The sequence below is a fragment of the Sceloporus occidentalis genome, unplaced genomic scaffold (assembly GCF_023333645.1).
Source record: "Sceloporus occidentalis isolate IW3139 unplaced genomic scaffold, rSceOcc1.0.p SCAF_23, whole genome shotgun sequence".
Taxonomy (NCBI): domain Eukaryota; kingdom Metazoa; phylum Chordata; class Lepidosauria; order Squamata; family Phrynosomatidae; genus Sceloporus; species Sceloporus occidentalis.
This window is the reverse complement of record NW_028317003.1, coordinates 7,053,033-7,079,466: the sequence shown is the minus strand read 5'-3', so window position 1 is coordinate 7,079,466 and position 26,434 is coordinate 7,053,033. Positions and strand designations below refer to the sequence as shown.

At 38.2% G+C, this 26,434-nt stretch overlaps 1 protein-coding gene across 3 annotated transcripts in view; it reads left to right on the top strand.

The window, feature by feature from the left end:
• LOC149300753 (RNA-binding motif, single-stranded-interacting protein 3-like) overlaps positions 1-26,434 on the top strand; it is a 280,512-nt gene that overhangs the window by 153,725 nt on the left and 100,353 nt on the right. The window contains exon 6 of one of the 3 annotated variants that reach the window (XM_089484827.1): positions 15,020-15,055. The exons of the other annotated variants lie outside the window; for them this stretch is intronic. Coding sequence (XP_089340953.1) covers positions 15,020-15,055 — 36 coding nt within the window. The remainder of the gene's footprint in view (positions 1-15,019; positions 15,056-26,434) is intronic. 3 annotated transcript variants of the gene reach the window in all.

The window sequence follows — 26,434 nt, the reverse complement described above, 5'->3', positions numbered from 1 at the left end:
ATGGAGAATTTGAGGACACATGTGTAATTGTATGGATCCTGAGAAAATCCAGCACAGCCACCATGGTTAATGCTATTCAGAATCTATACGTTCAAGGTCACTAGTCAAGCAGCTGAGACGTGTTTCCCTTGACGCACTCAGGGTGACTGATTTGGAGCATATGGAATATATTACTTAGCTGTCAAGTTAAATCTGTTGTCAAATACAGTGGTGACAAGCAAGTTTACACAGCATATTGGGAAGTGAATTAGTTTTCAGCAAGTTCTAGAGTGTTCCATATGTCTCCAAAATGCCAAAGGCATTGTTTGTAAGCAGGAGCAGACAACAGGTAGCTCTCCAGCTGTCATGGTGGTCAATCAGCCTATGAGAGTTCTAGTTTCACAATAGCAGAAGATTCACTTGTTGGCTACCGGTGATTTATGAGTTAACAGTTATATTTAAATTACATTGATATCATTTACAGTCTATGAGAATTCTGTAATTCCTGTTTACAGAACATGACCTGATTTAGTTCATAACTGCTGACATCAAAGAGCTTGGTGGAAATAATATTCATTCCATGAACAAATAGCTGTTGTTTTTTTTGGGAATATAAGACAAGCCTGATTATGTGACACAGGAAACTTTCAAAAAGAAAATGCTCAGGAAAAGATAATTACCAGCTCTTTATGTTTATCCGAAGTATAAGACACAAGCAGCTTTTGAACACTTGGTTTGCAGTTTTTAAATCTTATATGACAGAAATCAAATTTACTGAGACCAGTAGATTTTGCTTCTGTTATATTGCCATTACATTGTTAGGAATGGGAGTTAGCTTTGGCTATGTGACATTTAGTATTATTATTATTCATTGTTTTATATAGCGTCATCAAATTCTGTGGCATTGTACTGTATACTAAACTATTATTATTACTATTATTATTAATTTAATAATACTATTATTAATTTACTATTACTGTCTCTTTAAATCACTATAGGAGGGATCTTTTACAGGTTGGTTTTAGATTGTTTATGTTGCTATTAAAATTGCAAAGTAAAACAAAACCTTTATATTTGTTTGAGACATGGAACAATTTGTGTTATATACCCCAATGTCAATCCATACTACTACTATGTAATTTTTACAAGGAATTATTTTCATGAGAAAATGAGATGTTTTAAAGCCCGCATAGTATATTTGTAAACACAGTTGAGGTTGATGGTATAGTTATACATGTTATTAAATTTAAAGTTTTAAATCAAGAAGAAAAAAAAATATTGTGATACATCAAAAATTACTTTATTTTAATTGAACTCATGAGGTTCGTGATGTACCTAAAACATGTACTATTTTACTTTTTTAAATTATGTTCTTCAAGAACAAGACATTACCCAAAATACTTTTGTCTCCCCAAAACATATTATTTTCATTTTGGTAAATTAATCTATTTCTGCCATACAGGATCTCATTAAGACCTTAAAAATTATGATTTTTACTGATTTTCTCTCTGTGTTTTATGCTTCATTTCCCAAAACAAATAGCCCTCTATCTCACAAAGAAAAAAAACCTTTTTTTATTAATAATACATTGAGACATGATATGTCTGCTTGTGAAACAATTATTATTGTTACCTTTCTGTTATAATGGAGCCAAGGCCAATCATTCTAGATAATTTAATGATTATGGTATCAACTTACAATGGTACCTAGAAGACAAGAACAAGAATTCTTCATTGTATTATGTAATTCAAAAATATCAAAAGAACTCCACAAACATCCATTCATAAAATACCAATTATAAGTAGCAATTTATATATATATATTTAGGTCTTTTTGGATTTTGCTTTAGTTGTTGTGGTGCTTTGATGTTTATTTTTTACTTTCTTTGAGTTTATATATTATATTTGTTTATGATGTTAACTGTATCACAAACAGAATAATAGAACTTACATTACTACAGGTAAACCATGTATGTTACTGGAGTGTTGTTACGACCAATGTTACTCCATTTTCTATGGAACCAAAGTGTGGCAATTGGAAAGGGTGTAACAGAATTTCTTATGTCAATTTGTGGCCTGTTCATAGATATTTACATATCACAGTAAGTCATTTAGTAGAAGAATATATATATTTTTACACAATTTAGTTTGTAAACAGAGTTTCTGCTGTTTCTGTAGAGATTATGGTAACTTTTGAGGCTGTAAAAAACGTTATATACTCAGCAAACATTTTCAGAAGGGCATTAGAGGCCGTAAGAGGAACAAAAGGACTTAGGGACAAGGAGGGAATATCCCTTCTAAAGAGAAACACTTGGTAGGTATGTCTGTGGACATACATTTTATATCGCTTAGCTTTAGCTCATCTTTACTAGTCTTAATAAAGTTGATTTTGAAAATTAAGTGACAGTGAGAATGCTGTAAGATTGATTTTTTTCTTTAGCACTTTCAGACTTCCAGATGCATTTCTCTTCTTATTGACATTGATTTGGTAAGCTTGACAACTCATGCTGTGAGCAAGCTTAACTCGAATGAAAACTTTTGACCTTCCCTGCACGAGATACAGTGAACAGACCATACAAGTACTGTGTGGATGAAACAATTTATTTACTGCTATTTTCATTGAGATTCTGTTCTCCTTTCTGTAAGATTAATGTTAATAAGTAAAAATAGGTTTTATATAGATCCAGAGTCTTATACATCTTACTGATCTTTTGTACACCTTAACTTGCACAACACACTTAAGGGGGGGGGGATAAGATTCTAGTTGGACAGTTGGTTCGAATGATTGCATTCTATAATGAAATGTATGTGATTTCATCATATGTTGTCTTAACACCCAAAAATAAAAATTAAACATTAAACAACTTGTATTTGTAAGTTGAAAAGGGGGCTTCTGTTCTGCTAAAAGCAAGGGCCAATCAGCTAATGTCTAGGCCACAGTAGCGGTCTGTTTGTCTTGTCAGTGATTATGCCCCTTGTGGAATTATAGTTGCTATGTAACAGGGACATTCTACTAACATAATGTTACCAATTCTAAAATAATTTTGACCTTGGCAGAAGCTATACGAATCAACTAGAGCTCCATCAGTCATGGAATCACATGGGAATCCATTTCAGCTGCTAGAGTGCTTCATTAATAAGCACAGTCTCTCATGTCTTGATTTGTCTCTCAGTAGCAACGTTTTACTCCAATCCACAAAGAAATATGCAGTAGAAGTGTGTGGAATATTGGGATGTGGGAGATGGGACATGCAAGGTTAAATGTGTCCTGCATTTCGTTAAAGAAGTTGGAGGCCTACCCTTACAAAAAATGACTGCAGTTTTTCTGAAGTAATACTGCAGTTTTTTGGACATGAAAAAACTGCAATACTGCACTTTTACTGCAGTATTACTGCACATTTACTGCATTTGTACTTCACTGTACTGCAGTTTTACTGCACATTTACTGCACTTTTTTTTATATTGCAAACCTACAGTTGTACTTCAATGTACTGCAGCTTTATTGCATTTTTACTTCCGTACAAAAATAACTGCAGTAAAACTGCAGTACAGTGAAGTATAAATGCAGTAAAAGTGCAGTAAATGTGCAGTAATACTGCAGTAAAAGTGGAGTATTGCAGTTTTTTCATGTCCAAAAAACTGCAGTATTACTTCAGAAAAACTGCAGTATTTTTTATATAAGGGTATGAGACAGAATGCCTAGATTCTAAGGAACCCCTATCAGAAACATCCTTCCCAGATTAAACTGGTTTATGGAAGTAGAGTGGGCTGGGGTAAACCTCAGGACAAAGAGTGTATACGTATTGTTGTTGAAACCCATCCATTGTATAGATATTAAATGTTATGTAGGTTCAAATAGTTATCTTTTATAGTACAAAGTAGATGTTTACAAATTGTAACAACCTCTAAAGGCATATACTAACTTTCTATTGTATCAATCTGTATACTGTATATTGTGCCATTCTGTAAAATTGTTAGACCTTTTATGCAGGTCTCCCTGCAGCTGCTTCTATCCAAAATACACTTTCATACATTCATACAAGTCTGGAGGTCATCCCATCTTTTGATTTCCAACATGTGGCTCTTTGGTGGACAGTTAGTAAAGTTAAGACTTGATTTTATTAAAAGCTTTATTTGAATATTAATTAAAATAAATGTATATTACTTCATATTATGGGAGATCACTCTGTGCTCTGCATTACGTTTTGGGGGGTATTGGGTTGATATAGGGCAATATGGTATTGGGTGATATAGATTGTTCTGGGTCACTCATTCTGGATCTGATTGCCTACTCCAGTCCAGTTGATTTAATGGTTGACTTAGTTAAGTTTAGTTAGGATATAAAGATATATTTGAATACATTTTAAATGGCTAGCAAAAATCTTCCTAGGTAATCCTGAAAAATAGAAGCAAAGTAATTTAGAGAAAGTGGTGTAAAGTTTGAAAAGTGGTTTTATCACCATAGCAACCAAAACAGTGTTATTGCTCTTTTCTTGGATGCTATGCAGAAACAACCACTTTAAAAAATTGAATAACAATCACTTTCCATACATAATCTCCAGTATTTATTGTAAATATTAGGAAAACCATTACATACAAATTTATTAGTAGAAAAGGACAGCATGTAACCCAATGAGAACAAGTAAAGTGGAAACCAAATTTAGAAACATAGCTAATTTGAGACAAATTTAGATATATATTTTCATAGAAAATTGTTTCAATTTCCCAACACTGTTCACTGTACTAATCCACTTTTCAACTACAAGGAGTTTGTAACGCATCAAAAGTTTTAAATTGCACCAAAAAGATATAACAGTATGTGCAGTTCTGTTCCAATGCAGAATGTACTGTTTTTACTATTGAACCTTGGAGAAAAGTAACCTTCCCTAACATGATTGAAATGTAATTACAATTCGATGGCAAGGTGATTCTTGTCTGAGTATAGTCAAGGCTGAGGACTTGAACAGGAAGAACAAATTAAAAAAAAGGAAGGAATTTGTAATTTACATTTAGATTCCCAAAACTATGTTGAAAAAGCAAATGTAAATTTGCACACACGGTTTGAAAAAATATACTGAAACTACTGCTGAGTAGCACGAAGCACTGAGGCCCCCTGAAAGCTTTGTACCCTTTTGAGATACTGAAATGGCTGGCTTCCAGAACATTCCATCTTCTAAGTGTGAACTTGACTGTCACCAATTTTGCAGACAAAAATAAACCACTTTAAGTTAATAAAAGTCAAGAGCATATCTGTCAAAAGGACGCTCCCTGTGTCTGATACATTGGATGCTGGCATGATGTTCCAGATGCCATTGAAGTTTCCTAGTTTTGCGTTGACTGGCATTAATTTTACGTAGATGCCCCTTTCAATGGCTACTTGATGCAAGTATTAGGCATATTTTATTTATAAATTGTATATTTATTTATGTCCACTAAGTGGACAAATATATTGGGACACCTGGTCGTTACACCCACAAGGACTTTTATGACATCACAGTCTAAATACATAGACATTAAAATGTAGTTGGTGTCCCCTTTGCAGTTATAACAGTTTCCACTCTTCTGAAAAGGCTCCTGTGGGAATTTTTACTCATTCATCCAATAGAGCGTTTGAGAAGTCAGGCACTGATGTTGGATGAGAAGACCTGTCTTACAATGTCCATTCCATTTCATCTCAAAGGTGTTCGATGGGGTTGAGGTCAGGGCTCAGACTGCAAGCAGGCCTTCTCACAAATGCTCTACTGGATGAATGGGTTAAAATTCCCACAGAAACACTCCAAAATCTTGTGGAAAACCTTCCCAGAAGAGCAAAGGGAGCTGCTCCTTCCATGGTCAGAAAGCACAGTCCTCTAGGGTATTAGGTACAACCAGGGGAGGGCTGGCAGCCTAAGGCCTGGGGGGCAAGTCAAGTCAAGTGGCCCATTGTGCCACCGAATCAGCCCATCTTTTCCTGATTTTCTAACGCATATTGATTATAAAAATACAAATATGATTCAAATGTGGTTTAACATAAGTAAATTTAATAGCAACAAAGGATAGTAAAAAAACCGCAAAACCTAATGTCCCCCTGATGCTCAGCCAGGTAAATGTCCCCCATGATACTGGCTGAGAATTATGGGACGTATAGTACACAGCAGCAGGGAAAGTGTTTTTAAGGCTAATATGAGTACCCTACCAGGATCAAGTGGGCCCATACACTCTCAAATATTAATTCCGTGGAAGAGCTGATTGGGGACAGAGGTGACACTGGAGAGCTGAATGGGGACAGTAATGACATGGGGGGCTGAATGGGGACAGAGGTGACACTGGAGAGCTGAATGGGGACAGTGATGACATGGGGGGCTGAATGGGGACAGAGGTGATACTGGAGAGCTGAATTGGGACAGAGGTGACACGAGGGGCTGAATCGGGACAGAGGTGACACTGGGAGGGGCTGATTGGGGACAGAGGTGACACTGGTGAGCTGAATGGGGACAGCAATGACATGGGGGGCTGAATGGGTACAGAGGTGACACTGGAGAGCTGAATGGGGATAGTAATGACACTGGGAGGGGCTGATTGTGGACAGAGGTGACACCGGGAGGGTATGATTGGGGACACAGGTAACACTGGGGAGCTGAATGTGGACAGCAATGACATAGGGGTGCTGAATGCAGACAAAGGTGACACTGGGAGGGGCTGATTGGGGACAGAGGTGATACTAGAGAGCTGAATAGGGACAGCAATGACATGGGGGGGCTGATTGGGGACAGAGGTGACACTGGGAGGGGCTGATTGGGGACAGAGGTGACACTGGAGAGCTGAATGGGGACAGTAATGACATGGGGGGTCTGATTGGGGACAGAGGTGACACTGGTTGGGGCTGATTGGGGACAGAGGTGACACTGGAGAGCTGAATGGGGACAGTAATGACATGGGGGGCTGAAAGGGGACAGAGGTGACACTGGGAGGGGCTGATTGGGGACAGAGGTGACACTGGAGAGCTGAATGGGGACAGTAATGACATGGGGGGCTGAATGGGGACAGAGGTGACACTGGTTGGGGCTGATGGGGGACAACAATGACATGGGGAGCTGAAAGGGGACAGAGGTGACACTGGGAGGGGTTAATTGGGGACAGAGGTGACACTACCTTTTTTTTTTTTACCGAATACAAAAGAATAATATATAATTTGTACAAAGATTGGTTTAATAACCTTCTTCCACTTCTCGTAGCTGCAGACTGCCATTTCTACTTTGTGTCACTAACATCCAGTGCTCCAGCAGTCTGAGCGCGAGGGGGCGGAGCTTTCACTCCTGACGCTGCTCCCATCATCACTAGGCGGCCAATCTAATCTAAACGGCCGATGCGTGCTGCTGATGCCGCCGGCCGGAGCTTCTTTAACCCCTTGATGACAATTGCCGGTCCGGGCACGTCACCGAAAATCGTGACGATTATGACAATTGACGTGCCAGGACCGGCACGTCTTTAAACGGGTGAAAAAATCGATCCGTGATCGATTTTTTCACTCAAACGGTGTTGCTCTAATGCCTCGACATCGAGGCATTGAGCAACACCAAAAAAAACATTCCCGGCCCCCCCCGATCGCTCCTAGGAGCAAATAAAAAAACATGTTTGAAAGACTGCACGTCTTTCAAACATGGCGGCGCCCGCCGCCGAAAAACGGGTTTAGGAAGCGATCGCGAGTCGCTTCCTTTGCTTAGCTGGTGTTGCTAAGATGCCTCAGTATCGAGGCATCTTTGCAACACCTGTTTAGCAAAGGAAGCGACTCGCGATCGCTTCCTAAATGCTCAACTTACCTTCCCGGTGCCGGCGTCTTCGAAACACATGCGGTGTTTCAAGATGGCGGCGCCCATCAAGCCGGGGGCGGAGCCTGCTGTCATCATCGGGGGGGGGTGTTGCTGGATGTCATGGACATCCAGTGAATAACACCCCTAGTGGTCAGATCACTCATAAGAGTGATCATGATTTGCTAAATCAAAGGCAATGTTTTCTAAACATTGCCTTTGATCAGTATTGGATCTGCCTCCCTCCTTCACTTGCTTCTAGTGAGGGAGAGAGACAGATCAGTGTGTTCTGGTATTCTCAATAATATATATATATATTGATCCAAAGGCTCTTATAAGAGCCACCCATTTAATATTAACCCCTTCATTGCCATTGATCACTGCATAAACAGTGATCTTGCATAGTGGCAATTGTTTTGGGGGTTCTTTTTTTTTACATTTTTTAGTACTTTTTTTTTTTTTTGTACTTTTTTTTTAGGGTTTTTTTTATTTTTTTTATTAGAGCCATTAACCCTTTCCTTCCCCACTATTTTTGCTGCAATTGTTGCCATGCAGCGGTATACGGCTGAGGAGGCATGTTCCAAATTTGGCCCTTTTGCCCCCAAACAATCTGACAAACCCATGCATGTGGGGTATCAATGTACTCAGGAGATGTTGCTGAACACATATCGGGGTGTTGTGTGACAGCAACAACATACCAGGAGCTGTAATTTTACACCTGAAGTACAAAGTATGTTTAAAAAACAGCAAAAACAATTACTATCACAAACTTTGACAAGGGTTGGTGGTAGGATTAGTGCATGGAAAGGGTTAAACTATCAGCATCTAAAATACCCTGGGGTGTCTAGTTTTCAAAAATATATGGTTTGGTGGGGTAAATTTAATTTGCTGGCTTCAAAGATGCCCCAAATACCACATGGAGACAGAATTACCAGATTCAGAGAAAAATGGTTTTGAAATAGCAAAACGCTACTTGTACTTATTGCCCCATAACGTGTAGAAGAAAGCAAAAAAACATAAAAACATTGGGTATTTCTAAACTCGGGACAAATAGTAGAATCTATTTAGCAGGTTTTTTCAGTAGTTTTTTATGATGAATAAAAGATTTTTCAAATAAAAGTGAGAATTTTTTTTTTTTTTCAATTTTTCGTCATATTTTATTATTTTTATTATAGAAAATTACATCATATATAAAAAATTATGGTGTCTGAAGAAAGCCCTTCTTGTCCTGAAAAAAACAATATATAACTTGTGTGGGTTTAGTAAATGGGTTAAGAGAAAATTACAGCTAAACACAAACACCGCAGAAACGATAAAACAGCCATTGTCACGAAGGGTACAAAAAATAGAATCAGCCTTTGTCACGAAGGGGTTAATACTTTTTTTTTTTTTTATTTATTATGGCAAGCCAATCCGGCTTGCCATATTAAATAAAAAAAAAATTAAAGTAGCGCCGGCCGGCAGCATCAGCAGCACGCATCGGACGTTTAAATTGGATTGGCCGCATGGTGATGATGGGAGCAGCGTGAGGGGTGAAAGCTCCGTGCGAGGGGGCGGAGCTTTCAATCCGCTGGCATTGCTCCCATCACTAGGCGGCCATCGCACACGGCCGCTGGGTGCTGATGCTGCCGGTCGGTTCTGCTTTAATACCTTTTTTTTAAAGGATCGGCTTGCCGCTTGCCATAGTAAGTAAGTAAAAAAAAAAAGTATTATAGTAGCACCGGCCGGCGGCATCAGCACCCAGCGGCCGTTTAGATTAGATTTCGGGCGGCCTGGGGGGCAATTGCCCCACTGCCCCCCGGCCCAGCCCGCCCCTGGGTACAACAGTCTCTTATGAAAAAGAAAAGGTATGGCTTTATTTCAAATGTGCAGATCCCAAACAGCAATCAGTTTGATCATAAATCCAGGCAAATACAGAAAAGAAAATCTTCAAACAAAAGTGTAGCTCAATTTGAGCGGTAACTAAACGTAAATATTTCCCTTTCTAATCCAGGGTAATGAACTAACAAACCCAGCGCAATAAACATTGTTTTTCACCAGCCTTTAGCACTTTCACACACTGCATTTTCCTACTGCCAGCAGCCCAGCTTCCATTGTGACTGTCTGTTCTGAGGTCTGTTAGCTAAACAAAATGAAGATGCAGAGAAAACGATCCAATGCTGCGGAGAAAGAGACCGCCAAACTGAACACAATCCAAATAACTCCACCAAAATCCATACATGAAAGTTCTTTATTAGGTGGCGATAGTCAACATGTTATTTGAATGATTTCCCTGACTTCTCTCTGGGTCTTAAGGGATTTTTTGAAGAATTGAAGACAAGTAGAGATTCTAAAAAAAAAAGAGTAGGACATGCTGTAGGTTAGAGTCAGCCCTTGAGAAGCCTTGCAAATGTGCATGATACATAGAAATCAGACCTGAAGACACGCAAACATCATCAGGTGAATGGAGGGACCAGGCTGTGCAATTGGAGATGTTGGTAGGAGAGCCACTATGAAGAATTTGGTAGGTGAGAGTCATGATTTTAAATAAAATACAAAAACATACAGGACGCCTTTGACAAATGAGGGTAGAAATATAAAATCTCCAGAAGTCAGTTCAGGTTTGTAGAAGGACCCATATTGAAAATGGAGGATCATAAGATTTGCTGCAAAAAAATTTTTTTTGTATGGGTAGATAATATTTTAACAGCTGAACTTTCATATATAAGAAAAGTGTCTTTTATTTCCCAATAATAATTGTTTCAGCTAAACTAGCAGATATCACTCTCTTTCATCAACACATTATTTGCAACATCTATTCATCAAACGTAATTGAAACAAATGTAATAGAAATAGTAAAGCTGCAAATTTAGAGTGGATTCGATACAATAAAATTGCTCAGTTTTATACTGTTTCTAAAGGCTATCACTTACACTTTTTCTGCTCCTTAAATGCAGTATTGGATGTGAAAAAGGCAGTTTCCTAAAAGAAAGTTGTGGGTGGCCTGCATACTAAGCTTAGTTTGAATAAAATATTATTACTAACTTGATGTGTTCCTGTGCTGCCAGAAGACTTGTTTATGTACATAAGCTCGAGAAATGACCTACTGATTTTCCATAAGACAGAATTAATTTGATGTCATTCTTGCTTAAAACGGCTCATCCTTTAATAGCATAAACAATGTATGAATTTCTTGAATCAAAGAAAAGTATAGTTTTGGGTCACATCTTTATTTAGGTCTTTTTATATTAGGCTGTGTTTTTTTGTCTTTTTCTATTTAAATATAATGTGATTTTTCACTATTTTTTTAAATGTTAAACATTACACTCAAAGGTTTCTACAGTAAATATGGTTGCCAGGGAGAAAAAACTTTTAGCTAGTGTTGGCTTGAACAAAACACAGTCTAGTTTGTCCACCTTTACATTAAATAGGAATTATTTAGTGTGTTATCACCCCTCCACACAGACAAAAGTCATCAAATCTCAATGTTAAGTGAATATGTCCAACTACCTTGTTTGTGTTCTGTCTGTAATCTTGCAATGTAATACACAAACATTTCAAAACATACTGTTCAAAGCTTTTTCTTAAGATACTTACGTTTTCCTTTAAATCATTGACTATAAGTGAATATTTAAGATCTTTATATATTATTATAATGATTTTAGAATTCTAACTTTTATATTGATACACAGCAGGAGTGTAGGGAAAAGTTGAAAACCATTTAATCTGAGAGCTGAGTCAAAGATCTGGCAATCTAATTTTTTATCTTACAACGATGGGAGCATTTCATAACCTCCTTACTCAACTAATATCTTTTTATATGCATTAGTAACCACAATAGAAGACTTCTTACGGATGAGCTTTTAGGCCATGAATGAGGAACTAAAACATTTTAATATGTTTCTGCCAGATTTATTGTCTTAGCCATTTACCGTTCTCCTTTGTCAGTAGAAAGGCCTTATCTGACTTGAATCAATTCTAAGTGGATTTTGCTTCTAGCTATTAAGTTGATGCTCAAAAGGAATAATAAATGTTTGCAGAGAAAGGCTACATCCTCTGCAATTCTAAAGTAAAATTAGATATTATATTATGCACTTTTTTTACTGTTAACTTTTTTTTATCTGAAAAATAATGATTGTAATTAAAACATTTATTTTATTTGTACGCCATGAAAAAAGGATACAGAACAGGAATATATAGAGAAAAGAAGCTTCTGTACTATGACAGGAAGATATCTGGATAGATAAAATGATGACTAGCAGACTGGATGGGCCAAATGGTTCTTATCTGCCACCACTTTCTATGTTTCTATTATCAGTGTGTGAGGATATTAGTATAGTTGTTGTTTTAATGTTGGGGAAAATATCATCACAAAGAAATAAGTATAAAAGTAAAGTGGGCGGTGTCAGTAAAGAATTACTAAAACCTTTTGAAATTGGGTTATTCTTGCTTTAAGTATATCCTGAGAATCAAATCTACTTTACCTGTTTCTTGCTTGTTGGCTTATATCCAATAGTGATGTGTTCTGCCCTAGGACAAGTAGATCTACTCACTTATGTACCCTGGTCTAGGATGACAAAGCTGGGGACAGATCGCCCTCTAAGGGTGAAACCCCCCTCCTAGTGTGCTGATGTTCAATAGACCAGTTACAGTGGAGATCTCTGGCCAGCTCATCACAGTCTCAGCAGACTGCATTAAAAGGCACACATCATCTTTAAGACACAGAGCGCCAGGATTTGACATCATATGGGTCATGCGTAAGGAAGCAGGACACCGAAGGGTCAACCCCTTTGCCACATTACTGGGTACAGATTATCCTATTAGTTCTTCACTTACTCAAGCCAGTTGGAGACATCAAAGATATCCCTTGTTAAAGGCCTCTTTGCTCTACAGAGGTCTGTACCGAGACTTCTCTAGCACTGTTCCCCTTCACCTATTGGGTAACCAGGCTTCTGGTTCAAAGAGAGATCTCTGATCCAAATAGACCTAACTGGTCCCTTTCCAGTATGGAAGGCACATCCTCCAAAGAATGCTGAACATAGGTCAGAACTTCCTGATCATATATGATATGACATTAAGGGTGGCGTCAAATTCATTCCACGTGTGAACGCATTCTATGTTCAGGATAAAAAAATCCTATCACTTTATAGTTATGAAAAGGTGTGCTCATTATTCATTAGCCATCTTGAATTTCAAATGAAATCATTTGGGTATGAACTATTATCAGTTTTCACGCTTGAATCAAATAAACTTGTTTCATCATGATGCATCTAAATATTAGAAAATGTTAGCAATTGCAAAGATTTGTACCTGATGTCAGAAAATTATTATTATTATTATTGTTGACCCTTAGATTGTAAGCTCACAAGGGGTGACCCGCAATTCTTGCCAGGAACATAGTGTAAAAGTACCATACGGCTAGATGGCAAGATCACGGGCAGGGTTATCAACCCATGTTGTGTCTTTATGTGTTAACCACTTAAGGACTAGACTGTGTTTTATTTTTGTACCCTCCGTGACCGAGACGGTTTTAACATTTTTGTTGTGCCAGGCACGTCATTGGTCGTTAAATGACCATTTTTCCGTGATGTGCTTGGCACATCATTGGTCGTTAAAGGGTTAATGAATATTTCTTATGTATGTGTTAACCACACAATTTAAACTATACAGAGTGGCATAAGGACATAAAAAGTAGTGCCTTATATAACAGTTTGAGGATATCATATGCAGTACATCATTTAAGCAGACAGTAATAAAATACGCCATATTGTTTTTTTAAAAAAGCACATGTTCACGATAAAAAATGTGTTTACTTTTGTGGCAAAAGGCAAGAAAAGAACATGTAGCAAACCTCCTGTGTATACCAATGGAGCCGTCATCTAAACTTGTTCTGCAGAAAGTTAAGAAGGCAACAATGCCCACTTAATAAAAATAAGAAAAGGTTTAAGCTATTCTCATAAAATACTCATCCCACATAAACTGTTCCTGTGCCCTTGGTAACTGATTAAACAAAAAATAATCGCCTTTTGAACAAACACTTGACCAAGCGAGACAGCCATATCTTTGGATTAATTACTACAAAACATAACACTTGGACTTGCTTTGGATCCCAATATAATGTTGCTGTGCTGCAGGTATTTTCATTTCTATTGCTGTTCCAACACAGGGCTTACTTAGCTTTAGAGATTTTGATCTATTAATCTGTTAGGCAGGGTACATATTGAATCCACTCTTTAAATTAATATCTGCTGAATGAGCAGTGCTTTGTAGAACTCGAGCTTTATGTTGTCTTCGGTGTCTGGCTTTGTCTCTGATTATGACTGAGGAATTCTAAAGTGACAAGGCGCCTTTTGTAACTGAAGAAGAGAACAAAAAGCCTTCATAACCATATGTGAATTATCAGCTAAACCACAGAACAAAAGGGCCTATCTGTCTCATTATTTATTTTAAGATCATTGGGAATCACTATGGCTTTGGTGTATAAGAACACAAGAATAAATATAAAACTAAATATTATATATATATATATATATGCATTCAGTAATTTAGTTAGAACAAATAAAGGTCTGATAATGTGTATTTAGCCATTTTAGTTCAAGAGAAAACCACAAATCTCCAAACATGTAAAAATGCCTCTTGTGTAACCAGCACGGAATGGTCAGGATCAGCAGCTGAGGATCCACAATGCAGAGCCTGGACATGAACCAGGATAGGCGACACAGACACAGGCGGAGTAGTCAAAAACGAAGCTGAGGTCAAGGACAGGAGCAGGCAGGGAAAACTGGAGCGAGCCGAGGTCATAAAAAACGTAAAGAGAGCCCAGAGTACTGAATAAGAAACTCTTTGACAGGGAATGAGTGGTCAGCTAATGTGTCCTTAATTTCATGTGGCATGTGCATGCACGGTTGGCCGTTTATTCATCCCGTCGGCCATCTTTGGTGTGGTTTTGGTGGGTAAGGAAAGCCGATCGGCCATCTTGGAGATGGCTCGGCACACGGATTCTCTCTGGCGGCTGTGGTGAGTATTGGAGACTGCTATGTCCGTAGTAGTTGCAGGTAAGTTGGTTACATCTTGTTTCAATGACAAGCCTGTGACAATAAGCTCCAGGTATCAGAAGGTATGAGAAATCAGAAGGTATCAGAAATCTTGCTTATATTTACATGTATTTACATAGATACATGTATACAACCCAACCTTTAATTCCCCTGGCGGCGATCCTATTGATGACATTAATTAAACAATGGAGTTTCTACCTGTGCCATCTTTGTTTGACAGCCAGGCTGGAGCCATCTCTGAGTACCTTGGGGCCCTGTACGACAGGTCATTCTGTCATAGTATCCTTTTAAAACTTGACTCATGGGCTGGTACCAACTATGTGTGATATGTAATGGTAATGAATTTGTCTTACTCCAATTTCAGTTGGGTGTAATTATTCTTTATGTTTGCAAATTTTGTTAATTATGCATCCTGCCAATTTTCTGTTATTATATCCTAGCTATAGGGCTAAACGTTAATACTGCAGTGGGGAATACTTGAACAAAATCTAAATGCTTAATGTGCAATTCTGTGTATCCTTACTTTTAAATGAAACAAACATATTGCAAGACTACCCCTTTTACAGACCCTTAACTCAAAGACTTTAATTTCACAGAAATACTTAGAAATCCATACTACCCATCAAAGAAAGCATTATACTTTGCCAAGAAGGTTTTGCACAAATTTTAAAAATATATATTTATTTTTCCTTGATACTGTTGCATACATGTACATTAATTCTGCATTTAAGTAGCATTTACCATGCCTGTGATTTTCTCAGACCTGCCCAAGAGGTTCTTTGATCTAGGGGACTGAGATGAGATATAAATGCGTTTCAGAATATTTGACCCAGTATGGTGCTGTCCTTAAGCATTCAAGTATGCAGAATGGATGGCACCGTTAATAAGTTGGTACCCACTTTATGCTATCTGTCTAATTCTATACTTGATACGATGCAGGGCAATATCATCTTTAAGTGCATGGTCTTGGTGAGAAGAAAATAAATAAGGTGGATAAGTAGACAGATACAGTAATTGTAGGTAACAGTAAGAACTCCACAACATTAGTGAAGCAAGGTTAGCATGCATTACAAATTGAAACGGTTGCTCACAATGGGCCGGGGTTTATTTATGGTGGATAATTATTGACCAGGAATTGATTGGTGTAGCGTGACAAGCAGTTCAGCTAAGGTTTATAAGTTTGCTAAATAACAATGTTATGTGAACAGCTGGGGAAAAAATGGTTTTCTTGACCTTGTGATATCAAATAATTTAGAGCTTACGTTAAACAATCAAGAGAACACTTACGGAATAATGGCCTTAGCATGGTGTCATTTGAGATTAGTTTGAAAGAACAAATGTATGTGGGAATCAAAACAGAATAAAAATGTTTTATAGCTATTTCTATAGCCTTTTACATAAATTACATTTATTAGTATTTCCCTTTAGAAAAAAAATATAATCCATGATAGTATTACATACACATATGTGTATATAAATATATATTTATATATATATATCAGCAGGCTTATAGTAATGCTTAGCCCGCCACTACGTTAAATGTCTTCGAGTCCTATCTGTATTGCTTACCAAGGATCAGTGGGACTGCACGGCATTTTAACCTGTTGAGACTCTCAAGCAACTTAATGTCTCTTTTTTTTTAAAGTCTATAATGAAAGGTGAATCCAGAAGGTGTCAGGGACCTTCCCCTTTGGGAACGCCCCCTGAATGTCGATGCGCCGGAAAACGAATGCAGCAAAAACGAAGCAAACATTTTGTCCAAAGCAATTTTGTTTGCTGTGTACAAGTCTAGTATTTGCTGCATATGTGCTGATTTCTTGTTCTGTTTTGGGTACATATCGGTACATATTGGTCATTATGTATTTGTGCTGTGTGTTTTGACCAATTCTTACAGTTGAGAAGCCCCTCCTGCCACACAGGTGCTTTATTAGTGGTATCCAGAGAAGACATTAAGCCTCTGATCAGTATTTTGGAACTAGGGAAGCAATTGTGAGTGGCATCCGGTGATGTGCGGGGTTTGGGTTTTTCTGATTAAGGGGGCCCGGGGGCTCCCTGTTTTCTGTACACCAGAACAGTTCACAGCAGGGCAATGGGGGAAAGGGCACCATGCATATGGCCACAATGTTTACACTGGGTGGGACAGGGGGAGTGGAGGATATTGTATTTCACCTAGTTCTGTGTGTATAAACACGAGCGTCCTGTTCAATAAACTTTAGTCTTGTTTTCACCCTTCATGTTTCGACTTATGTTTGGGTGAAATACACTATATATATGTATATATTAGGGATGCACCGATACCGATACTGGTATCGGTATCGGTGCCAATACACAGCAGTTGCACGAGTACTTGTACTCGTGCAAACTTCTCCGATGCGGAAACCGATACTCTGCCTGAATCACCGACAGGGCTGTTCTGGCCCACTGGGATACCGAGGCATTTCTGGGGGCAGAGTGGAATATAGGGGGTTAAAAGGCATATCATGGGGCAGAGTGGCATATAGGATGGTATAAGGCATTTTTGGGGGCAGAGTGGCAAGCCTGGGGGCAGATGTGCATAACTGGGGGGCAGGTTGGCAAATAAAAGGAAATAAAAACAAAAACAAAAAAATTCTCATTCATAGCTTTTATTAAATATGAAAAAATAGTGTACATGAATTAATAAAGAAATAAAAGTTTCTTACAAGAATATCGTGAAGAATAATGTGATCACTGTTTTGTTCCACTGAATAAAATAGAACTTTTTCATCAAAAATTTTTTGCAGTAGCAAATGTTTTGATTCCATTATGTCTAATGTATTTAATTTATTAGGGCCTTTTAACACTTTTGCTTTCTGGCATTTTAATACAAATAATGTGATAAAAATAATGTTTTATAGGTATTTGTATGGCAAATAGTGTGACTCGGGTATGTATAAGGGGTGCGTGTGGGTATAAGAGCTTGACCGCGAGATAAACTATATGGGGCTGCTCTGCAAATGTTTCCAGGGCTGCTTTTCATTCCCAGTCCGGCCCTGATCACTGAGCGAGCGTACGCTGCCGCAGTCAGTGTCAGTCAAGTGCCGCTCGCTCGCCACCCAACTCCTATACCAATGCTGATTCACTGACTGGTCCCAGAGTGTCAGTGATGCTCCTTTTGCCTGCTCTCCGTTTTCCCCGCCTCTTGGTGCTGCCTTCTGGTGCTGCTCCCATGCTATGATTGACAACGCATGGTAGGTCATCACAGCTGCCAGACATGTGAAAATATATCACATAGCATTAAAAAATGTATTGTAATTGGTATCAGTACTTGTACTCCGTCTCAAAAAAATGGTATTGTTGCATCCCTAGTATATATATATATATATATTATGGGAACTGCTGTTCTTGGGATCTCCATTATTATTCCTCCCATTGAGTTATCTTTCCGGTATTGTTAAGTTTGTGATTGTTGATTAGCCTGGGTTGGGTGACGCTAAAAAGGTGATGCTGGGTGTACTTTTAAACTAAATATAACTGCCTAGCTGAAATAAGGGCTGTAAAAATGCCCCTTTAAATATGATAATACATCTAAAATAACCTTCCAATTGGCAGCTATCCTGGACACAGACCAATAATGACATAAGTGGCCATTTCCAGATCTGGAGATGCACACAAGCAGCTTGAAGGGTGATACATAATTCATTTCTCAGTACTTGAAAATGTTAATTGTTTGATTGTATGCTATTTAAAGAAAACCAAAAATTCTGGCAGGTTTGCAGCCTTCGAGGACTGAGTTGGACATCTCTGTTTTACAGGGCTTAGGCAAATCAAAAGAAACCCTTCAATGTATGTAAATGGAAAAACAATGAAGAAAGGGAATGCTGGCTGTATGAGAAGTGATTTGAGGATGTTGGTCAATGTGTTCAGAACAGGATTCAGATATGATTTATTCCCTTCCCAGATACAAATGAGAACCCATACACATTTGATATATTTTTTGACTTAGAAAGTACGATACCCAGTATTTAAGGGATACTATAAACAAACAATGAGAAAGTCCTAACGGAAATGGCAGACAGCACCTGTTTAACTGGATAATCTGGATTTTGGGAAATGTTCTAAGAGAAGTGTTCCAGGTGAAGTTTCTGATTAGACAGTAACTAGGACAAACTAGATCAGGTCTTGATAGACGAAGACAAGAATACTTTTCGATGGCACTGCCATCCAGTAGCCTCCAGGACTCCTAAGACTACCAATACCAGCTATATATTTTTGATAGAAATGTATAGTGTGCCTTACAGTTATTTTCCTGCTGGTCTGGCACAACACAACAACTGAGTGGCACAAGTTTCTCTCCCCCTGCTCTGTTTGCACTGTATAGAAATTACTAGAAAAGAGCTGATCCTTTGTTCGTATATATAACAGGTTTAACATTCTGATTGTGACATATTTTTCCTCTGGACAGTCCCAATTGTCTTGCCAAGCTGCCCCATTTTGGCTGGCAATAGGGAAAATATCTCACCTGAATGGCCCAAAGAACATACAATTGTCTGTGTTTCAATAGCAGCACCCATGTGGCCACTTCATAAAGCTCTTCAGTTGGGTGTTGCAAGGTGATTGTTCAGGTTAAGGAGACAGGGTTGCCCTTACCTTGGCTCCATCCACCCACCACCCCCCGAGCTATGTTGGAGTAACATATGACAGAGAGTAGATAACAAAGCCGGAACTGATTTGTATAGTGATTTACATAGATTACATGGATGTATGTGTCACAAATTATTAAAATACTATTAAGCATAAATATTACATACAGTATTCGTTCAAACAGCACAAACTACAAAGAATCACCCTGAACAAAGCCATAAATAACTACAGCATAAGTAATAATAATAAAAAAGCGTCAATACGTTAAAATATAATGATAAAATAACCCCAGGAAGCGAGGTATAAAAATGCTTGTACTCAGTGCCTTACCTTTAATTAATAATGTCTTTGTAACATATTCATAATAATCTCTTCACCTACAAGGCCAACCATAGGGATTTTGAGAGGTCTTCTAAATCACAGTTATTGGATGTACTCAGGAGGTCAGTGACATATGGCAGGGGGTTTGTGCAAATTAAGATACCTGCTATTTTACAATATTTTCAAGGAAGAGCCCTCATTTACAAAATCCCCTTTTTTTTGATGACACAGAAAAAAAAATTGATTACAAGTACTTGCTCTGTTCATTTTAATTAATTTGTATTATTGATTTTAGGAACAGATGTTACAATGTAATGGTTCCTTTTGCTTAGTACTCTATTTTTTTCTTTTACATGAAAATTATGAAATTCTCATTTTAAACAAATTAAACTATTTTTGGTATAATTTGCTGTATTCTCATGACATGTTTCTCCTCTTTTGTGTAACGTTTCAATATTGCTGCACAGCATGTGGAAGATTAGACATTTACATTTTAAGGGATATCCCATTATTTCAGTTTATTCATTTAAACATTTTATTTTTTTGTATGGGGGTATTTTGCAGCAGTCGATAGTATGCCATTTGAACATCAACTAAAACCTCAACTCGCTATCAACTTTAAACTATCCTGAATCTAAGACGTAGTCAAGGATTAATTGAGTCTTTACATTAGGAAAAACAGGCAGACTAAATGGGCCAACTGGTTATTATGGGCCATAAAAATTCTAGGTTTCTAATTTTCAAGTTGCTTTGCGAGTTATAGCATGCTCGACTTAAGTCGAGTCACGTTACTTGCCTCAGCCTTTTTACTCAACTGATTACTGGACCTTTATTAAACAGACCACTCTGTATATGAGTATCATTGGTGTTTCTAGGGCTGACTGTATGTATGAATAAGTGTGACTGTACTTTTATGATAATGCAGCTTGGCCATTTCGGGAATATGTTCTCCATCGGTAATTGTTTCCCATTATATAAATCCACTTGCACACTTCAGAGACCAACGGTCACCATGGTAAAAGTGTTCTAAATAATGTTTGTGTATGCTGTACCACCTGCTTAACATATTAAGGAGGTTACCATAGGAGGGTAATCCAGATCCAGCTACAGATGTGATCCTGTAGAGAAGATACAAGAATAATATCAAAAGATATTCCATCAGTTTTTAATTAATAGCGTCATACTTTTTGGCAGTGAATGGGGTTAACTGCTGGCAGCTCGGAAGTTAAACCAATTTGCCATGTCCATTATTTACCTTGACCATATAGCTAACACCATCTGTCTGTCGTTCTTGCCTAGCTGTAACAAACATGGCACTGTTTCTTAATCTTCTGCATTGGTATATAATTAGACTGGCACTGTACACACTGGCTCTCCTGTAGGTTTAATTTATTTGCTATATGTTTATCAAATAGATTTGCTTGGAAGCCCTCGCTCTTACTGTTGAGCCAAGGATCCAGAACGCTTAATTAGAGTGTGCACATAATATGCAAACATTTCATTCTTTCGCTCTACGCTCACAGTACACAAGGTGCCTGGGAATGCAAAATGACTTTATTTTGTTGTGTATTTTAGCATCCCTTCTGTGCAACAAACGTATTTGATTCTTCAAATACAAGTAACATTTTTATGTAGAAAGGAGGCTCAAAGCAATCCAGGCTTTTTTTTTTCCGTGGAAACGTGCTGCTAGATATTGGTTGTTGAAGCTTTCTTTATGTTTTTCTGCGGATTCAGCAAAGAAACAGGCATTTGATTTTGAGCTTTGTCAGCTTTCAAAACTAATTAAAAATACACCTCTCGAGGTCCGGCAGCTGTGAGTGATTTTAGTGGCTGCCATTATCCGCTTTCAGATTTGATTTAGAGGTAAAATTAAACTACCTCACTCATATTACAATGAAACAAATTACTGCTTGTTTTTCTTAGTATTAAGATGTCAGGGACTTAATCTAATAATGGAATTGATATGTGGAATCTTCCCGATCCTGGGGGATAAGGTTTGTCAGGAGTATATGCTGGTATGTGTTTTGTACATAGGCATATCAAAGAGATTCCCCAGCCTTCTGGAGCTCCAACTTCTTACTCCTTATTGGAGATGGAGAGCTGGCAGAATGTGGATGTAGGGGACTGAGCTGAATGACAAATTTCACCCCACTCCTGGATCAAAGGCTGCCCCAAAAACTGACTAATCAAGAATGGTTCCCTGAGCCTCAAGCCCAAACTAGGAGAGTTATATTCTTGAGTGATTCAGATTCAGAGGAGATTATTATTATTATTGTTACTATTATTATTATCTTTTATATATATATAGCGCCAACAATTTACGCAACGCTTAATACAATACATATATTCAAGGGTATGACTAGATGAGAATTGACAGACTAAGACAAACCGATACATTAGGAGGAGATATACCTACTATACAGCATCCCTGGTAGCCAAGCAAGGGGCAGCTTCACTGCTTTTCTAGTGACAAGAAGTGATTTATAGTCGCCATGGTGACCTGGCACCCTGGGTTTGTCAAGCCTTGTCTTACAGTAACATACATGTACACATTCTAACAGACACACACTAACATCTTATGTTCGCTAACACCTTACAGTTACACACTTTAACATTATATGCTGACATACACACCCATGCTAATGCCATACTGTAACATACACAACACCATACATGCTAACACTACACATGCGCACACTATTCAACAACGTACACTCACACATATGCACTGGCTATCACTAAATATGTCAAAACACTCACTCTGCACCATTCATTTGCACACACACACACACACACACTGACTCTAACACTATAAATATACAAACATGCCACTACAGTACACACACTCCAGTAGTACTGTGTACATATACACACATACACACCCTCACTCTGACACTACAGTTTACACACACACACTGACTCCATCACTATACATATGCACACTTACACACTGACCCTAACACTACAATATACACACACTGACTCCAGCACTATACGTATAGACATTGACTCTGACACTACAGTATACAAACACACTCACATACACCACTCCCCCTCCTTCCACTGTTCTGCCATCATGAATCCAGCACACTATGCTTTCCAGCAGAGGTACAATGCATTACGTGCATTAAGTGACACAGGTAGCCACCCCCGCAAGAAAGCATAAGGTGCCAGATTCACAATGGTAGCCCTGGTCAATTTTTACCTCCTTGTCCTGCAAAACCTTGGGTGCCAGGAAATGGCCTCCTGTAGTATATGTTTATATCAGACTTGGGCACCAGGGTGCTCTTCGTGTTCGTCTTCGTGCTCGTCTTCGGGGAAAAAAAAATCTTCGTATTCCGTGAATATTCGCTTGTTCCTGTCTTCTCTTCGGGCGAATATTCGTGGACATTCTTTGTGTTCGGTTTTTCTTCGTTTTTTTCCGGTTAAGGGGTTAATATGGGGTTAACGCGTACCGCAGCAGCTCTGGCGCCAGGAGTTTAAATGTCCGTATGAGCAACTCTATTGGTCCTCAGCAGGGGGCTCTTCTGCCAATGGTTGATAGCAGACGAGCCCCCTGATGCACAGACTGTTAAACTCCTGGTGCCGTAACTTGTCTGGCAGATACCATTGGTCTCCCTGTTCTATCATTTATTAACTGATAGAACAGGGAGACCAGTGGGATCTGCTGGGTAAGTTGCAGCATTGGGGTTTTAAAAGTCTGTACGAGCGACTTTATTGGTTGTTCGTACGGACATTTAACTGATAGAACAGGGTGACCAGTGGGATCTGCAAGACAAGTTACGGCACCAGGAGTCTAAAAGCCTGTACGAGCGACCAACAGAGTCGCTTGTACAGACTTTTAAAACCCCAATGCTGCAACTTACCCGGCAGATCCCACTGGTCTCCCTGTTCTATCAGTTAATAAATGATAGAACAGGGAGACCAGTGGGATCTGCCGGACAAGTTGCTTCATTAGGGGTTAACTTTTTAAAGTCTGTACGAGCGACTCTGTTGGTTGATGCCAGAGGAAGTCCCTGTAGGTGACCAATAGGCTCATTCGCACTGCCCTGTAACCTGTGACGACGAACCTGCGGATTTCCACTTCCGTGAACTGCCGCGATGCCAAGTTAAGTTAGAAGGGGAAGGGACCAGGGAGAGTGGTAGACGAAGACGAAGACGATCTTCGTGCTGTGTGTCTTCGCCCACGTTTTACCGCCGCTGTCTTCTCTTCGGCGTGTCTTCGGAACGAACACGAAAACGCACTCTTCGTGTTCGTTTTCATGTTCGCCCGAAGACGAATGCACAAGTCTAGTTTATATTTTCATAAATTTGTTCTCCATGCCGTAAAGGTTCAGATACAGGTTCATTGTTAGTTGATGTTTAATTCTAATAAATCAACAAAATACAGTTTGAGAGGAGAGGGTATTATCCGTATTACTTTTTTGTTCTTAGTGCATGGCTTCATTTTTAAATCTCTCATTGTTTTTTCCCCCATCATCCCCCCACTAAGACATGGCCTGTATGGTCTAATTTTATTCCAATTAACCTTGGGAAGTTTGCAAATATTTTTTCAATGGGTAATCTTCGGTTTGAATTCCAAGGGACTTGGGTAGAATGCCCCAATTAAAGCGAACATATTTCATGATGATTAACATTATTAAACATATGCAAAGCTCAAATGGTTTAGGCCTTCATTAAAAAGTTTTAAATAGTGTATTGTGGTTACATTTGTGAGAGCTTTAATCTCAGATGTTATGCAACCATTCTATGAAGACTAACCTATTATAAAGATTCTGGCAAGTTTCTGGCAGTCCTTACATAATACATAGTTAAAACAATGAGATAATAAGTCATGGTCGACTCTGCCTATCTCATATTTAAATATGTATAGGGTAGCAGAGAAAATATCCTTCCATCTTTCCAATCATAGTTACATTAAATCAAGAAAGGGGTAGTGTCGAATGCTTCCTGGCAGGGCATGGGCAACTTTTGGTATCTGGAAACACACATAGCATCACAACTTTTATGAATGCCTTGGTATTATTATCCTTTACTGATAGGTGTTCGGCATATCACTGTGAAATTAATAGGATTGCTTTGAGCTTAGCAAGTGAGATGATTGGGGGATTGGGGGTAGATACCTTAAAACTAAAAGGTAAAATGGACTAAAGGTGGACAGTGTAATTTTACAGAGTTTGGTTAGATGCATGGCTCTGAATAAAATTACCAAATTTAACAAATGTATAAATGCACATTATTGTGTTGAGCACAGTGATGCACTCATACCGAGCAAATACTCTCATCTTCTACAAAAGGAGGTTGTCAGAGGTGAGCGGAGGAGATGGAGCAAAGGGATATGGGCACGGGTGATAGACCATAACCTACTAAAATGGGATAGTTGAGAGGCATATATGTTTATGAAACATTATGTATACACCTGTATTGGTATCTATGGTGGATGCATTATGTTTTAGTGCAAGAAGGTGGGAATACGACAAGTTACGAAAGGTTTTTTTATATATATAATTAAATGAAATGTATATGCTGCATATTTAATTTTAGTCCTAAATAATAGTAATATATATATATATGTGTATATATATATATATATAAAATTCTAAAACCTTGATAAAATTAGATACTTGTGAAATGGTATCGTTAGAAAAACACAATTTGGAAATGCTCTTATATGATGCTTTTAACTTCTGTACGGATACTATTCTCTTCTGTGACACCTGATTCATTGTTCCGCAATAATAAATCATCTAAAAAGAAAATTTCAAGTACTGCTGTATGTGAACATGCACTGGAGAGAGCAAGGTGAAATTTGAAGTTTATTACAGTGAGACCATACTCATTTCCACCGTTCCACTGCCAGAGGGCTATTTTCACTCTGTTGCATATATTGACAAAAGGGCACAAGAAAAATATGTTCTACTTTTTCTGCATTAAGTGTGAAATTGGTTTATTGAGGGGGAAAAACTGGAATCTCCAACCCTATGAGAACTCTCCCTTCAGACCAATCTAGCTTTGAAACCTATTTAAGGCTTTTATTATTTGATTTTGAAGTTTGATCTGATGATTTTGGTGTTGGATCCAAACATACTGCAATATATGATGTGTCCTTGAAGACAAGACTTTATTTAATATATTACACTTTTTGCATAAAAGGGTGATACATAATTCACTTGCACACAAAGGTGTTTTTTTTATAATGATTTTTTATCTAAAGAAATATAATATGTTTTTTAGTTGCTAGGTCAGTTTTACTTAAAGTGAAGTCCTTTCAGATGTTTACATTTCCTTTATCCGCAGACATGGAGGCTGCCATTGTTGTCAATCATGTGATATTTGGATTACTTTCCCTGTTCAAACACCACACTGAGCTGATTCTCTATGGCAATGCTATAGAGAATCAGAGTCAGAGTGTCCAGCTAGTTGATTAAGAACCCTGATCAACAGTATATATATATATATATATATATATATATATATATATATTTACTCACAGAGTCCATTGCACACCATTCCAAATATTCCAAGCCCGGTGCTAGTGACCAGCAGTTTCCATGTAAAACACTTTCAAAAAGATGGTCAGCACTCCAGGTCTTTAAATAGACAATTTCATTTTATTCAAAGTCAACGTTTCAGTCATTACTGACTTTCATCAGGACATGACAGGAAGCGGTTGGGGAGGAGATCATGTTACATGAGTTCCAAATCATGCTCT